The sequence below is a fragment of the Chrysemys picta genome, chromosome 4 (genome assembly GCF_011386835.1).
Source record: "Chrysemys picta bellii isolate R12L10 chromosome 4, ASM1138683v2, whole genome shotgun sequence".
NCBI lineage: Eukaryota > Metazoa > Chordata > Testudines > Emydidae > Chrysemys > Chrysemys picta.
Genome location: NC_088794.1, coordinates 87,804,403 through 87,822,603, shown reverse-complemented (window position 1 = coordinate 87,822,603; position 18,201 = coordinate 87,804,403). Strand labels below are relative to the sequence as shown.

The 18,201-nt window shown below is 40.3% G+C and overlaps 1 protein-coding gene across 4 annotated transcripts in view; it reads left to right on the top strand.

Moving 5' to 3' along the window:
- Positions 1–18,201, top strand: part of DCAF5 (DDB1 and CUL4 associated factor 5) — a 100,299-nt gene that overhangs the window by 69,973 nt on the left and 12,125 nt on the right. For all 4 annotated transcript variants that reach the window (XM_008172540.4, XM_005305916.4, XM_042849343.2 and 1 more), the window contains 2 exons: positions 3,062–3,128; positions 16,950–17,077. In XM_008172540.4, the coding sequence (XP_008170762.1) occupies positions 3,062–3,128; positions 16,950–17,077 (195 nt within the window). The remainder of the gene's footprint in view (positions 1–3,061; positions 3,129–16,949; positions 17,078–18,201) is intronic.

The following is an 18,201-nucleotide window of genomic DNA, read 5'->3' as shown; positions in this document are numbered from 1 at the left end:
TTTCCCCTGTGCTGAGCAGTTTCTGCTTTGATTACATTCTGGGGTAGCAAATGTTGATAAGATGGCAACCCTTTGTATAATTGAAACAACTACAAAAACAACAACAAAACTTTCCATGTAGCCTTTTCTTGTGTAACAAATACCATTTGCAGAACTGCTTTGTTTCTTGAACTGTTTTTGTTTGGGAGGCTGCCTGCATAAGCCCTAATTTATGTAGATCTGGCACAGTCGCCTAGCCTGCTGTGGGCTAGCACTTATAAGCTGTCATATGAAAGGGAACCGCTTATATTCCTGGCACCACTAGGTCATTTTGGCACTGGTAAGCTGCCTAAGTGCCTGAACATGTTCGCTTGTAGGAATTACTCTTTGGAGTGCTTGGCACTGAAAGGAAGGGTTTCTAAGCAATACAGAACTAGTGCACACAAGTTTTGTAAAGCAACTGATGTTTGATCCAGGCTCCTTCACCTCAGTAAATAGGCAATTTGCAATTGTAGATGCTTACTCATACCCATATAGTTTTAAAATTGGAGCTGTGAGGAGAAAAGAATAGTTGGTTGCATTGTGTCAGTGGGGGGGAATGTGAGGGGATCCCAGAGGTCTGATGCATTGTTGTGGCAGCACATATTTTACCTGTAAAATAACTATCATATTTACAATTTTTACAAGGTTGTGTATTTCTCCATGTCGTTTGGCTTTATTTTTGTTTCTTAGTCCTGTGTTAAGATCACCGAACCTGTCTCTTCATAGCCTGCTATCACTCTGCCTGATGAGTTTGTTTATCCCTGGAGAATGGAAACCAGTTAAACTCAAGCCAGACAAGTAGAGCTTATCTTCTGTCAGGGGTCAAGAAAAGGCCAGATTTTCTTTCTCTCTCACTCACAAAAAATGTTTGATTTTTTGGGGGGCGAGATTAATCAGATTTTCACCAATTTAAATGATTCTTAAGTCAGTAGACTCAACAGAGTTACTTTCAGTTTACATCAGGGTAATTGAGACCAGAATCTGCCCCTTTGTCCTTAGTTTACATGCCCTGTTGTCCATCATCTGAGATTAAGGTAAATGAGTCTCAGAGCAGATTGTTGGAAGATATGGTAAGAGGTAGTTTTTGTGTCCCCTGGCAACTGGAAGGCAGTGAAATGTTCTTTTTCAAATGTCCCCTTGTCACTGTGATGGGTTGGACCCCTTAGGATGCCACCTGATGTGTTGAGATACCACTGAGCCCACTTGTTATGCCAGCCTGGGACCCTTTTTACCTGTCTTGCTGAGCCAGGCTATTAAGCCTCCTCCAGCACACATACAAGCAGGGCCACACCCAACTGCATGATGAAACAGACACTGAGATCAGTTCTGGGAAGGCTCAGTTTAAAGGACGTGCCCCAGCACTCAGGTGTCCACCTCCCTTGGGGTGCAGACCCAAAGGCATATTATGAAATCCGCCTCCTCCCTCAATGTGGAGGAAGGTATGCACAACTCCTTGCCCCCCTCCCCCCAGTAGAAATTACAGAAACTGGGTTTAATAAGAAACAAAACAAATTTTATTAACTATAAAAGGCATATTTTAAGTGGTTAAAGGGGTAGCAAACAGAACAAAGCAGATTACTAAGCATATAAAACCAAACACGCAAACTAAGCTTGTTTCACTAAAGAAATTGGTTATAAATAGTAATTTCTTACCCTAGATTTTGTTGCAGGCAGATTACAGAAAGTCTTGAAAGACAGCTACACTGGTCTCCAGTTTGAAACCTCAGTTAATATTACTCACAAGCTGGGTGCCCTTCCAGCTTGGGCTCAACCCTTCTCCCCTCAGTTCAGTTCTTGCTTCCAGGTCTTTTTCAATGTCTCTTAGGGTGGGGAGGCAGAGGAGAACCTCGATGTCACTCCCCTGCCTTATATAGCTCTTGTATGGTGGGAACCTTTTGTCTCCCAGTGGAAGAACACTGGTATTCCAAAGGGTGGGTCCAGTACCAGGTGACTCAGACCCATGTCTCTGCAGAGCTGTGGCTGCCATTACTTGTAGGCTGTCTGGAGTGTCCACAGGAAGCCTAAGCTCTTTCACAGTCCATTGTCTCTGCTAATGGCCCATTAGCCCTGTCTGGCTTTTCCATTGTTGTACCTGAAGGACTAATTGGGGTTGACATCCAAAGTAACACATTTGAAATACAGATACATAATTAATATTCCTAACTTCCGATACAGAAATGATACAGGCATACAAATTGGATAATCACATTCAATAAATCATAACCTTTCCAATGATATCTCACACGAGCCATCTTGCATAAAGTACATCGGTTATGTCCTATTCATATCATAAGCATATTTTCATAAAGAATATGGAGTGAAACATCAGTCATACTGAACCTTTGCACTATGCAAAGTAGGGAATACATAAAGAAATGTGCATTGTGCCTTTGTGTACATATAAAGCATTTGTTCATCCATTATAGGCTGCTGAAAGGAGGGGCTGTTTGTAACCACCTCCCCAGCAAAACTATAAGCCAAAAAAAGTACAGTATTGTGATAAACTCGTATTTGCGGCGTTGGCGGAAATTTAAGAAGAGAGAGCTAGATTTGGTCATTTCTTTCTACTGAATAATAGCAAGATGTTTCTTGGCAACAGTGAGTGACTTTTCATGGTAATCTTCATAAAGGTATCAGTGGTGCAGGGGTGGTTGAATATATGGCACATTCTAGATGCTTGTGGTGTCTGAGGATGAAGAATTTTGAGTTTAGGAAAGGGTGAGAGCTTGAAGTTCAGGGTGGTTGGGTCTGGGATTTTGGGCTGGATCCATCTCTGCTTTGGAGGCTAGACTGCATAGCAGACCAAAAATAAAACACGGACAGCAGACACTTGCTTGGAACTCTCGTCCTTTTGTATCCAGAGTTCTGAGATTCCTAGCTGGGGCAGCAGCCTGTCCAGACACACACAGAAGTAAAACTTTGAAGTTCTAAAAGTCATGACCAAATAGGTGGAATTCTCTCAATTCACTTTTAAGAAAGAGAACCTAATTCAAGTGATGCCTCACCTGTAATTTGCTTTATTTATTTTTATTTCTAATAGTACATCCTCTCTGGCTCTGATGACTTCAACTTATACATGTGGAGAATTCCTCCGGATCCAGAAGCAGGTAAGTTTGTATGTGGAATCTGGCGAATACTAGTGTTTAAATACTAGTTACCTCTCAAAATATCACACAATATCATACTGTATTATAAATTGAGGCCAGAAGGGACCCTCATATACTCTGTTCTAGCCTGACCTTCTGCATAATGCAGGCCCTAGAACTTCACCCAGTCTCTCCATTGCATTGATCCCAATAACTTGTGCTTAATCTAGAATATAACTTTTTGGAAAGACGTTGACTCTTGATTTAAAGACGTCAAGTGTTTTGTCGGAGAAAAACAGAGTTCTCACTATTTGTTTAGGTATTCTCTGCTTCCACAGTTTGGAGAATATACCACTTCTTTTGATAAACTGCTTCAGTTATTAACCCTCACTGTTGAAAATGTGTACCTTATTTGTATTGAATACAATTAAGTATGACCTGTTGTGCTGGGGGGCACAGATCAGCATTCACTTGCACTCCCATTCAGTACTTGGCCCAAGTCAGGGAAGCTAATGATCCAACCAGCTAACCAAATTCAGTGATGAATCCTGGTCACGTGCCACCTGAGGCACATTGCACATCCGCCAATAAGAAGACGACTTCCTGTGCTACAGTTACATAGTAATGCAGCAGATAATTTGCCTTAAAAGTAAAGTGCCAAGTTTTTATTTTATTCTTAAAAGCTGGTCAGGTACAGTGAATTATGAGAGCTAGCTGCTATTAGAAGAGTAGGTCATAAAAGGCTCAGCAAACTGGAGAACTTTGGAGAAAATGAAGCCTCTTAATTTTGGACTGGTTATTAAACTTGATTCTGTATAATAATCTATTTTATTGGGATACAAAACTGATGACTATGTTTAGACCATAGAAATTTAAAGATATTAACGTCTCTTTACCAGGATTATATGGATTTGTCCTGCCTTTTCCTTTGACTTTCTCATCCTTTCTCTAGGAAATCACTCTCCTCAATTTCCTGTGTAACTTTTTGGTTTAAAACAGCTATTTGAAATTAATAAGAGAAAATGTGTAGATTCCAAATTACACTTTTATATTCTAAAATAGGCCTGTTCACATACTCTTCCTTTACTTTTCGGTCAGTTCCTGGATTCAGGATATTGCATTTCTCTGGCAATGGATGCTGATGGCCCTAATATCTAGAGGATCCATCCCTCTGTTAGTTGTCTTCAGCTATTGACTGTGAACCATGCAATTCTGAACTTGGTGCTGAGCAGATGAGCACCTGTGTACAAGGGCTGATACTAGAGTTCGCACAAATTAACATGTCATGTTAGTCAACATTTTCCTGTCCATTCTTCCTGTAACTTGAGGGTGGGAGTAATATAAGATTTCAACACTTCAGTTACAAAACGAATTGCTTAATGTTAAATGCAGTAATGATCAGAAAATCACAAGATAGACTATGTATGTCTTGATCTCCTGTAACCTGAGTGGTTCCCTTTTTGGAAGAATTTAGCTGAGCTCATACTCTTGCTGGTAAACCGTTCCTATCTCATATAGGCATCACTTTATTTGCTGATATTATGCCACTCCCTGGAGGAGGCCCAATTTAACTGTCCTGTGCTGCTAATCTGTTTTTAAACCCCGATGCATTTTAATGTATCCAGTGAACATTTCCAGAATTTTGATCTGAGAATGACTCTTCAAGATTTTCATTAGTAATAGTGGGGTCATTATACATCTTATGGATATTGGCTTCTGTGGTAACTAATTTGCCAGCCAACCAGTTCATCTAGGATGAACTGATCTGTAGTTATCTGTCTTCTTCACTCACCTCTTCTTCCAACCTAAGAGGGAGTGGGGGAATTCTCCAGAATTTATGTAGCCTTCTTTATTGTGATGAAAGGCACTTTCTAAACCGGCAAGGCAGTTTTTTCAACCCAGTGAGTAGGGTTTGACTACAAAAATTACCGACATTTACATTAAAAAAATCTCCTTCCACAGGCGTGCTGAGGCCTTTTTCACCTCACCCCACCTCAGCTAATACAGGAAATTCCCTCATGCTCCGTTTCTGGCCTCCAATACGAGTCTTAAGAAGTGTCTGTATGCCCATGATCCAATAAGGTAGAGTGAGGGCAATCATAAATGTAATGAACTAAAGTTATACTGTTCTAATTATTGGTATTTTTAGTAAAGATATGACTACAGCTGAGTTATGAGCCCTCTTCAATTGATTTGAGACATAGTATTTCTATTAATACATATTTAAGGGAGCAGTACTGATGATTTGTGTATGATATGGTACCTTTCTCTTGCAAGCCTGAAATTGCTTTACAGAATTACTAGGTAAGGAGAACTTCACTCATTACCAAAATGTAGCCACATCAAGGGTGGAAAGTGATGATAGCTATTTAACAGCTCACAGCATCATCCCACAGCAGATTAGAGGAGGCAGTAAAGAATACACTGTTCAAATAGAACTGCATTTACCTCAGAGTTACGAACTGACCGGTGAACCACATACCTCATTTGGAACCGGAAGTACACAGTAGGGAAGCAGCGGAGACCCAAAAAAGAACAGAAAAACCAACAACAGTAAAACTACCAAACAGTAAAACTACTAAACTTTTTTTTTAAAAAAGAGGAGAAACCTTGTCAAATTTTTGTAAACTAAGGAAACTTTCTATGCTTGTTTCATTTAAATTAAGATGCTTAAAAGCAGTATTCTGCATAGCAAAGTTTCAGAGCTGTATTGAGTCAATGTTCAGTTGTAAACTTTTGAAAGAACAACCATAACGTTTTGTTCAGAGTTACAAACATTTCAGAGTTACGAACAATCTCAATTCCCCGGGTGTTTGTAACTCTGAGATTCTACTGTATGTGGAATGCAACTACTTGTGTTGGCATCTTTCCAGGACTCTGTAACAAACTCTGCTACTCTTGCAAATAATTGTAGTTTAGAGATGTTCTCCCAGTGGATAGGCTGGGCCATTCCCCACTCTACAATAAGCTCTCCAGTGATTTGTTCAGCCTAGTTTTAAATGTCCCACACAATGGGGCTTTCATTGCTGACCTTGAGAGTCTTACGTCACAATAGAATATTTCTTTAAAAGTTAGGAGGCTTAGAAGCATTTTTCCAACTTTCTCCCTATATGTTTGATTATTTTTAATAGGGATAATGTAATATATGTGTATAAGTGCCAGCGATCACACTTCCTTCACTCTTTTCCCTCCCTCCTTGAAGATGGTGGAACATTTGTTCCCATGCTTCCCCCACATCTCCAGTTCCTATCCAGTTCTCAGTTACTTTTCAGAAATAATCATCCGTGGCTTGGTGAGTTTTTTAGCTAATTCCCTCATTAGAGCTATGGACTCCTCATCGAAGGGTACAAGTGGGCAGAGACTCAGTTTTATCTTTCTTCTGATGGATAGCATTTCCTGCAGCATGGGGCACCCTAGCACCATGCTGGGACATTGGATTTGGTTACCCAAATAAATGACCAGTATTTCTACAAGTTTCTATTGGCAGTGCGGAAGGCTGAAGCGAGATGAGATGTAGGCCCCGCCCATGCTGCTCAGCAAAACTGTTAAAACCTTGTTTAACTGTTTGTGGTTTAACAGAATTTACCAAAACCAGTGAGTGTGTGTGTGTGTGTGTGTTTTAAATATCACTCCAAGAAGCTGTTTTAGCAACAGGAATTTTATTATTATTTTGTGGGTTGGAGAAGGTGATCAGATGATCACTGAGTTATTTAATTGAAATGACTGTTACCAGACTTTTGAGCTGCTTAATAAATCAGAACAGCAAACTGCATTCCCAAATCTCTCTTAATACCATCTTTGACTATAACTCTGTAACAGCTGGCAGTAACAGGCCTGTCATTGTGGTCCAGTTACTAAACTAATTATGGCAATTTTCAGCATGACTTATGCAATTTTTCTTCCCTTTTTTGCAATGTCATTGCAAATGCAAACAGCTCTTCATGCTTGAAGTATTAGATGGCAAGATTTTATTGCATTGGAGACAAGTTTGTGTTTTAAGCTCTCAAAGTCCCAACATGATTAGTGGAACTTATTTTTTATTTTTATTTTTTGGGGGAAAGTGATCTAATCCAGTGGGAACGTACTCTGGAACACTTTAAATTTAAAAAGTCTGTTTTGTCTCAGACAACTGGTGATTGGATATAAATCCCTTCATTTCTAGAACCCTGGTTTGAATCCACCTCAACTCAGTAGTGACCAAAACTTGTCCATATCGCACAAACTACCACCTCAACTACCATTAAAAAGCCCTTGTTGGCTTTCTTGGGAGAGAAGGCAAACCCTGAGTGGGCTGTGAAGGCAGATGCTATTCAGAGAGGACATCCTCCAGAGTGGAGGCATTATTGGGCAGCTTGTACTGCTGTATCCAGTAGAAGTTAATGTAGGGCCCATCTTTAAAAAAGGGAAGAAGGATAATCCGTGGAACTACAGGCCAGACAGCCTCATCTCAGTCCCTGGAAAAATCATGGCGCAGGTCCTCAAGGAATCAATTCTGATGCACTTAGAGGAGAGGAAAGTGATCAGGAACAGTCAGCATGGATTCACCAAGGGCAAATCGTGCCTGACTAACCTGATTGCCTTCTATGATGAGATAACTGGCTCTGTGGATGAGGGGAAAGCAGTGGATGTGTTATTTCTTGACTTTAGCAAAGCTTTTGATACAGTCTCCCACAGTATTCTTGCCGGCAAATTAAAGAAGTATGGGCTGGATGAATGGACTATAAGGTGGATAGAAAGCTGGCTAGATAATCGGGCTCAACAGGTAGTGATTAATGGCTCTATGTCTAGTTTGCAGCCGGTATCCAGCAAAGTGCCCCAAGGATGGCGTGGACTGCACCCTCAGCAAGTTTGTAGATGACACTAAACTGGGAGGAGTGGTAGATACATTGGAGGGTAGAGATAGGATACAGAGGGACCTAGACAAATTAGAGGATTGGGCCAAAAGAAATCTGATGAGGTTCAACAAGGACAAGTGCAGAGTCCTGCACTTAGGAAGGAAGAATCCCATGCGCTGCTACAGACTAGGGACCGAATGTCTAGGCAGCAGTTCTGCAGAAAAGGACCTAAGGGTTACAGTGGACAAGAAGCTGGATATGAGTCGACAGTGTGCCCTTGTTGCCAAGAAGGCTAATGGCATTTTGGGCTGTATAATAGGGGCATTGCCAGCAGATCGAGGGACGTGATCATTCCCCTGTATTCGACACTGGTGAGGCCTCATCTGGAGTATCGTGTCCAGTTTTGGGCCCCACACTACAAGAAGGATGTGGAAAAATTGGAAAGAATCTAGCAGAGAGCAACAGAAATGATTAGGGGGCTGGAGCACTTGACTTCTATGAGGAGAAGCTGAGGGAACTGGGATTGTTTAGTCTGCAGAAGAGAAGAATGAAGGGGGATTTGATAGCTGCTTTCAGCTACCTGAAAGGGGGTTCCAAAGAGTGTTCTCAGACTGTTCTCAGTGGTACCAGATGACAGAACAAGGAGCAATGGTCTCAAGTTGCAGTGGGGAGGTTTAGGTTGGATCTTAGGAAAAACTTTTTCACTAGGAGGGTGGTGAAGCACTGGAATGGGTTACCTAGGGAGGTGGTGGAATCTCCTTCCTTAGACGTTTTTTAGGTCAGGCTTGATGAAGCCCTGGCTGGGATGATTTAGTTGGGAATTGGTCCTGCTTTGAGCAGGGGGTTGAACTAGATGACCTCCTGAGGTCCCTTCCAATCCTGATATTCTATGATTCTAAGTTTCAGCATCCAGGACTGTCATTCTAGGTCCTTTCACCAGCATTAAAATAATTTTAATACATATTTTCAAAAGTGAGGATAACGCTGAGAACAGAAAGGGAAGAGAAACATAAATACCAAATTATTACCATTTTGGTTGCCCCAGTATTCAATCGCCTGTATTTTTCTCTACATTGTGCTGAATTCTTTGGCAACTACTATGTGTGGCTTTAATATGTCCATTTGCCTTAATGCTCAGAGTCTTTGGCACTTCCACATCCAAGAAAAATAATTTATTTTCCATCTTATAACTTCACAAGATTTGTTCCTTTAACTTCAGGAAGAGCATTCTGGAGGACTATTGATCATTGTTAATTTTTATGGTGCCAACAATGTGCTAGGCACTTTTTTGAGAACTGTATAGCTAAAAGCACCAGCAGATGGTGTTTCTCCTGACCGAAGAGAAGAGCGAATCTAAAGGGTGTGTTGCTTCTCCAAATTGTTTCCAGTTTATTTCAGTAATTACTCTGGCCTTGTCTGTTTGTTCAACTCCACCAGTGTAGCAACAAGAGGCTAGTGTAGATGAGGTGCCGACAGCTTTTAGCAACAAAGAATCCTGAGGTAGACAGCCCTGAATTTAGACAGTGATTTTTACTGTAACTTTTTAAAATCACATGTTTTTGCTGGCAAGTGATGCTGGAGTTTCCCAATCAATTTGACAGTAAGAGGCAGACAGTAACTCCTTGGTACCTAAATCAAATTCCATTGTGCTATAGAAAGTTCACTTTCAAGCATATCTTCATTCATAGGCATAGCCCTTCCTCATAGCCTCACCTCTAGGAAGTGATTTCAGCGACTTAGCAATTTTAATTTTAAGTGGTTAATTGCATTAATGAAGAATGTTGAGCTGGATCATTTAGGGTGGAACTTACTTTTCCCCTCGGGACATTTCAAGTAAGAATTTTCATCATCAAATTATCCAGCCCACCTACATTCCAGTCACATTAATCAGTAACAAAAAAAAAAAACACCTATTAATGTTTGCTTGTTTCACAAGAGCTGTTCCCAAAAGATACTTACAACTCATGCTAGGTCCATGTTATCACCTGCAACTTCCCCTACGGAGGGGATGAAATGTGTAGAAATCTTGAATAATTGGCCATAAAATTTGTTGGAGGGAGAAGCTGATCTTATGTAGCATTATACTCCTCCTCCCCATTCCAGGTATGGCAAGTGCAATTTAGATTTTCTGGTATTCTAGTGAGGGTGAAGGGGCTGCACCACATGACAGTCCCCCTGGCAAACCCATGAGGAAATATCCCAAGGAATTAACATTGACTGTCAGCGTTTGTTCCTTCAAGTCCTGCTCTGCATCTGCGGACTGTCAAGCATGTGGTTTGTTGGGGGGTGGGTTGGTTGTTCAAAGAGTGATGGGGAGCCTCCAGCACCAACATCTCAGAGGAAACCCTGCTCCCACGGCAGGGCACAGTATTACACAGGGACTGACCCTCTGTGCAGAAGCCTCCACTCTCTATGGATGTTTCAGTCTGAAATTTCCCTGTGGATTTCAAAACCTCTCCAGGCCTCCAGTTTGTCTGCATTATAGACTATTCAACCCCACTCTCTAGAAGGGATAGAATAGAAACCTCCGTTTTTTGCTTAACTTTAGCTTTGTATAGTGCTTTGGTTTTGTGTTGTGTGGGGGTTTTTTTTGTTTTGTTTTTTTACACACAAGGGTCTGGTCCATGCTGTGTGTATCTGTGGTTTGTTTTTTTTATTTGTTTGTGTGTGTGTGTTTGCTTGTTTTTTGCAAATGGGAAGCCATGTATTTTTAAAACCAGAAACAGAGGTGTTTGCTAACATACAAAGAGCCAGATTGTGCCTGTCCCTTGCATGGGTGCACAAAGGAGTGGGGAGAAGGAAGAATTTAGGATGTTTTACCTGGACTCCTCTTCTCCCCCTTGTAGGAAACATGCCTAATTTCATTACCCATGTCCTACTTATTCATGGGGAGGAGTTGAGGCAAGGCCATGGTCCTTCATTACCATCACCATTCCCCACACCACATGACTCCCTGAGGTACAATCCCTCCATGGATTCCCCCTAGCATTATACAATTCAAATTCAGGACTGTGCCTTTAGGGCACAAAGTGTCCCAGAATATTATTAATGGAAAAACAAATTAATTTAAATTGGCTTGCTACTGCAGTGCCATGTATTACAGATTAATGGTGTTTTGTGTCAAACTGGCAGCAGCTGTGAACATCTGGCCCTTCTCACTAGTTTTCAGCACTTAGAATAATTCACAAGGCTTGTATGAAGTTACATTTTTGACTCTGGAACTTCCCACTACCTTATATGAGTGAGTGGATTTTTCTTTTCTTTTTTTAAGTTTTAGATGGAAAAGACATTGTTAGGTCACTCAGTTTGTCCTCAGGAGGCCAGTGGAGAATTGTTCCCTGCAGTAAGTTCTCCAGAGGCTTGTCCAATTTTAAATGATTTGAGTAATGGGACTTCGATTACTTTTCAGACTATTCCACATTTTAGTAGACTTTCAACACTAGGGCATTTTTCCAGCTAATCAGACAATCTGTTACTTATGTTCATCCCATTACACCTGAGCAACTCCTCTCCATTCCAGAATGCTATCGGTTCCTCAGTGATACCTCTGGTTGTGTGGTCCAAAAATCTTAATTCCCTCCCAATGCTATGTGGCATTTCAAACTCCTATCTAATTTGCTGGGTACTACCACCTGTAGATCTTGGTTGGCATTATTGCTGTCCAAGTATAGCTCTTCCCTTCAGTATGTTTAACAGCATTTCCTGAATGTATTGGCATGCATGTTTCTAAGTGTAATCTCACTTTGGAATTTCATGCCCTGTTTGTGGTGTTTCTGTCCAAACTGATATTTGCAGCACTGCATAATTTATTATCAGTGGATTTTATTTCCCTACTGTTAAACCCCTTCTTCCAGATAATTTAATACAGATTATAAAAACAGGCCTAATTCTAACCCCTTTGTCGTTGTTAGACACCTACCATCTTAACATTGCAGGTTAGTATTACCTTTTGTCTGCTACTAGAACCCAGACATATTTCATAAACTATTATTGTGTTAGCCATTTAAAAAATGTCTAGGAAATTGAAGATATTTAAATACAACTATAATTAGCCTGTGGAATTTTGTTTTGTTCAGATTTGTAATCCAGGATCTCTAGCAGAGAGAAATTAACTCAATGCTAGAAGAATTAGACTCTGCTATAATAATGTAAAATTAAACCAAACTGGTTAGTCCATTTGCCACTGCCTTCTGCTGGATGTAATCAGAAATACCCAGCTCTGTCTCATAAGCCCTGTATTTGCACCACTCTCAGAAATGAGTCAGATATGTTGGGGCACTGTAGCTCCTAGGTGCTATGGTAATACAAATAATAATTAATCATAAAACACATTAAACATTTCTTCCTTTGGAGCAGCTAGTTTTGGAGCATACAAAAGGAGACCTATTGTGGACTCTAATTTTGAGTAACATGTAGGAAGTAGAAGTAGATCAAAAAGTAGCTACCACCCCTGTTAAGTATCAGAGGGGTAGCCGTGTTAGTCTGAATCTGTAAAAAGCAACAGAGGGTCCTGTGGCACCTTTAAGACTAACAGAAGTATTGGGAGCATAAGCTTTCGTGGGTAAGAACCTCACTTCTTCAGATGCAAGTGACTTGCATCTGAAGAAGTGAGGTTCTTACCCACAAAAGCTTATGCTCCCAATACTTCTGTTAGTCTTAAAGGTGCCACAGGACCCTCTGTTGCTTTTCACCCCTGTTAAGCCACTGAGTTATAGTGATGACAGTACAACTAAACTTACTGTCTTCATGGGAAGAATCTCATAAAAAACAAGTTAAACTTTTTGATTCTAAACTTTCAGAAAAGAGGATTTAAAAAAAAAAAAGGAAGCTAATCAAAAACACCCTAAAGTCAAAAGTGTGGAAATTAAATCCTCAGACTCAGAATAGAAGCAGCTTACATATATACTATAATTATGCAAGAATATTGAAATCACCATGCAGAGTCAGTCACAGAAGGTATGCATAAACAATGAACAAAAAAAGAAATAAGGGCAGCGATGGGGAAAAAAAAATCCATGTAGTCAAATGGCATAATACAAGAGATTATTCTGGCCAAACAGTTGTCCTCCATAAAATGGAAGTCCAGTCTAAGTGAGGCCAACAGAAAGATGCAAACTATGGCAAATAAAACTAAAGATGGAGTTAGGAATTTGAACCGCTAATCACCAAAACCTCCCAAAGTCTAAGTATATTGGAAGATGAAACCCTATTAGAATGAGTCTGCTAGATCACTATGGAGTAAAAGGACTGATTAGAGCATTAGTACATTACAGTAAAGCTAAATAACTTGTTTGCATTAGCCTTCACCACTGTCGGAGACTGAGGTGTCTGAAAACAAAGTGCTGGAGCAAACTGACATGTACAACACATAAATGGATGAGAATACTGTTATGGGTTTCGCCAGAAGCTGGGAATGGATCACTTGAAGATTACCTGTTCTGTTCATTCCCTCTGGGGCCCTGGCATAGGCCACTGTCGGAAGACCAGGTACTGGGCTAGATGGACCTTTGGTCTGACGCAGTATGGCTATTCTTATGGGTTGAATTAAACCTTGTTATGGGTCCAGTTTAACTGCCATTTTACATTCAGGATAAATGTAAAGAAGCCATTGTAATCAGGTGACTGAAACAGTTAAGTGGCCACTACCCCAAACACAGGCCCATGTCTCCTGCCAAAATGAAGGCACATCCCAGGCCACTCAGGAATTTGAATTATATGGGCAGGAACTCAGCTAGGCATTGTTTGAGTAAGTATGTGTACGTGAGATTGAAAAACAGAACAGTGACAGAAGCAGAGAGAAACCCAAGCAAACAGTAACAGAAGTGCTGATAATGTGGCCCTGAGGGAAAGCTAGAAGTGAGAGCTTTTTGGAAAGGCAGGCTTAGAATAGCGAGCAAAGGAACTGTCTCCTGTTTGGTTTCTCCTGTATTCAGAGAAACAGTACTTTGTCTATTTTTTGTAAATAAATAAAATTGCATCAAAGAAATACATGACTCTCACCAATTTCTCACCCTAACTGGAACAACCTAAAAGACCCTGATTTTTTGGCTAGCCACATAGGTCACAAGGGGTAACAATCTCATCAGTAACATTGGAGAGTATAAAAAATATTACTGTAAGGGATATAAACACTTGTGTTTGGAAGCATAAGCTCACCATTAACTAATAGGGTTAGAATAACCTGCTTATAGGGAAATCTTTCTGTAATTGTCCATTTTAGGCTTTCTTTCATCTTCCTCTGAAGCATTTGATACTGGCCACAGGATACTGGACTAGATTAGCCAGATGAGTCTGGTCCAGCAAGTGGAGTCTCTGTTAGCTGAAATGATGAGGACTTCCAGTTTTGGAGCAGAATGATTGGAGCTCCTTTCCCATTGCCGCTGAATTTCTGAGTGGCCACACTTTGCAGCATAGTGACAGCTGTGAAGTTCTGGATACCTACGTATTTAAGATCTTTTGCATTTACATGTTGTTCTCCATCCAGAGCTCTCAATGTACTTTACAAATACTAATCTTCAGAATAACTCTGAGGTAAATAACGGTTATAACCATATTACAGATGAGGAAGTGACTTGCTCAAGGGCAAGTAAGAAGCCTGTGACAAATGTGGAAATAGAGCCCAAGGTGTCTGACTTGTAAGCCTATGTTTTAACCACAAGACCATCCTTCTTTTCCCGTTTTATTTCTAGTGCCTGACTCTTAGGAGCATTCCTAATCCTCTGCAAAGCATTTCCCAATATCAGACCTGAGTCTTGTACTACAGTGTGTTCAAGTAGCCAGTGTGTAGAATCAGTGGATGATTTAAAACTTGCCTTCCAGGCATCACTTGTATTGGAAACATTTACTGAGCAGCTTCTGCCTTTTTACTCCTAAGGCTTTTTCCTGGAATGTTTCTCCACCGAGCTAAGATAAGAACTTCAAGAAATGCATTTGGCATAACCTTGCACAGTTGGCCTGATGCATGCTAATGATTGACAGTTGTGAATTGGTTGGAAAGAATGCCGTAGAAGTAAGGCAAGTTGCCATGAATTAATGTGATCATGAATGTTTAGCATGGACAATAGCATGAAAAGGGTGAGGAGTCAAACCCTGGTCTGAAATTAAGGATTTAGGGTCCTGTTCTGCTTCCAGTTATACCCGTACCAACCCCACTTACGCCAGTGGGATTCCATTCGCATAACTGGCGTTTTCTGTGGAGACTTGCCCAAATTAGTTGAAATTGTCACCTGGTTCAGTCGTGGTGACTGCCCAAGAAGAGATGTAGGTGAGGGGAAAGAACTTTCCAAATTTCTCAGAGGTTACTGGGGGTCTTTTCATTTTGTAAATTTTGAAGCCTTTGGCCAGGCTGTCTCTGTCTTTCTGTTTTTTTAAATCTAATTTATGGCCTCCTTTCTTCCCTCTTTCTTTCATGCATACATCTCAAATTGGGACTTGAATGAACATACCACAAGTTAATTGTGTCCCACGCAGATTTAGGGTCCCTTCTCTTTTACCATTGAAAAGTCCTTCCACCAGAAATAAAGTACCATGAAACTGAAGTTATGGAAAGAGTTATTTACATAAAAGGACTAAGTCCCACATTTTAAATCAAGTAAAATTGTGTCCCTGTCATTTTGGGTTCTTGTCACACATTGTGTCCCTCATTTATGCATTGCCAGGTTGAGAGGTGAGCTTTCAGGGATAGAGGAGTGGAGTAGAAATCAGCTGATGAAAGCTTTCACTAAGGGAGAAAGGTTGAGAAATTGGTAGATTACATGTTCTACACTATTCATGTAAGCTACAAAGGAAGGCTGCTATAAAATCTGTATTTGAGATGATGTCTGGTTTTGGGTTTTGGTTTTTTTTTTTTCTTTCCCCTGCCCGGCTGCCATTTAGTGTCAGTGCAGCTTTTCCTACAGGAAATGGCCATTTGATGGAAATTTCACTGCTCTCCATTTCAGGAGAAAATGTTGCTAGTTAATTAGGACAACATAGGAATCGAACTACAGTACCATCTTTGTTCTGAAGTAGCTCAAGTATGGGGACAAAGGGGGAACGAAACCTGATGAGCAGAGCCACTTGGGGGGAAAAAGCAGTTCAGTTTAAACCTAACAAGCAAGCTTTGTGTGTGTTTTTTCTGAAGTTAGGATTGCTGCAGGCAGCATAGCTCAGTCAACCGCCTTCAGCTTTCTAAAAGATGTATTTTGACCTCAGGAGTTATATTTTGATAGATCATTTTCCTTCCTCTGTAGTTGTTTTCATTTTTGACTTTTAAAGAACAGTGCTGTTTTTGCTCACATTCTTCATTATGACATTTCCTTATTTTAAAATGCAAGTGCATGTTCTCAAACGAATTATACTTGCATATAAATACAATGAAGAATCAACTGTGTGAAAAGTTGTCATTGGGAAATAGACCTAATAAAATAAAATACAGAGAGCTTCTCGCACTTAAATTGGAGTCACTAATGTAGGGCCTTATAGGTACTACCATTGTTTTCTGGCACTCCTCTTTATATATCCAGTGTGGATTATTTCCTTTGCCTCATGGCAAGGAGTCACACCCCATGGAACAATGCTCTTTTTCTCCATTTCATTGCCCGCAGATTATCTTGCAATCTTTACCACTGATAAAGGAAGGCACAATGATTGGGGAACCAACCTGTGAATTCATCTCTGCCTCAAATTTAGACTCTAGTAGGTCTTCTGCTTCAAACAAGCCAGCTTCACTTGCAGTTCAATTAAATATGTTACTGTTCTTTTATATGAGATGCATACGTTTATCACACTTATCCCGGGGTTCTAAAACCGCCTATGTTTTTTATTTAGGAGGATGAAGTGTGTAGTCTCCAAGTACAGATTCGCTGGAGGTATAGTCCTCATCGGAGCTGCATTCTTTCTGTAGTAACTTTATGTGCATATTTGATATTCTATTGTCAACACAGGAGTTACAGAATATTGTTAAGATGTACTGTTAAATATAGTATGCTCCAATTCAGTTCCCTTCTTCTTTCTTCTGTTTGCCTAGGTGGGATCGGCAGGGTTGTTAATGGTGCCTTTATGGTGTTGAAAGGTCATCGGTCTATTGTAAACCAGGTTCGGTTTAATCCCCATACCTACATGATTTGCTCCTCTGGCGTTGAAAAGATTATAAAGGTAAGAGAACAGTCATTGTCATAAATACATTTTTCCTTTAAAAACTGATATTGAAACAGCACCTTTGTTTTGTTAATGACTCACTTCCCTACCCCACCCCACCCCAAAAAAAAGGTTTGATGCCAAAGGGGCTAGTCCCTTTATCTGTCTGGCCCCAAACAGGGTGTGTCCCCCATGAGTTGTCATGACTTCATAGCAGTATAGTCTCTCATAGTGTGGACTATGTTTTAATGTATATCTGTTTGTCTGTCTTGTGGACACTCTCCCTTTCATAATACCCTACCATTTGCAATCATATTCCTGTGACAACAACAGAAATTGCATACATAGAAAAGTAACATTAGGAAAATGTCTGTGCGGTGTGTTTGTGGTTTTTTTGTTTGTTTGTTTGTTTTTTGGGGGTTTTTTTGTTCTGTATCCAGATGCTAAGAGTTAGCATCACATGACCTGGAGCCCTTAACTGATCATCAGCAAGTGCTGCTGTTTGGCAGCAGTATTCTGAAGGCAATGGTTCAAGTTGGCTAGCCTATCAAGTGGACATGATTTGTCTCTTACCCAACTCTTTAATTTGGGCAACCTATTTTTTCCATATATTTGAATCCATATTACATCAGTACCATGTTCCTGATATTAGACCTTGTCTCTTTTTTTATATACGTTTTTAATAGCAGATTTTTTCAGCTAAATATAGTGTTTTATTAGAGATTGGCAAAAGTAGAATTTTCAATCTAAACCAATTGAATTTCAAATGGTGTGGGGGCATAGGGTCAGATCTGAATTTTGTGGATTTGGATCTTCCCCTATGGTTTGTTTCCTGCTTGGGCCTGAAGGAAAAGGAACCTATTTTCCAGTTTCATTTTGAGCATATCTAAAGTCTCATGAGATTTTGGCCCAAACTGGCAGAAATGTAGTATGATCAGTTATCTCATATGATTTCTGACATCCTGGAAGACTTCAGTACAACTGAACCTTAGTCTATACCTGACCCAAGTACTACCTCCTGGGTCCATTTCTAATTTTTCACAAAAGTGTATTAAGATGCTTGTACAATGATGACATGAATAAGTGGAGCTGTATAAATTACCATATCTTTGTATGTATTCAAGAGGGGATGGACATTGCTA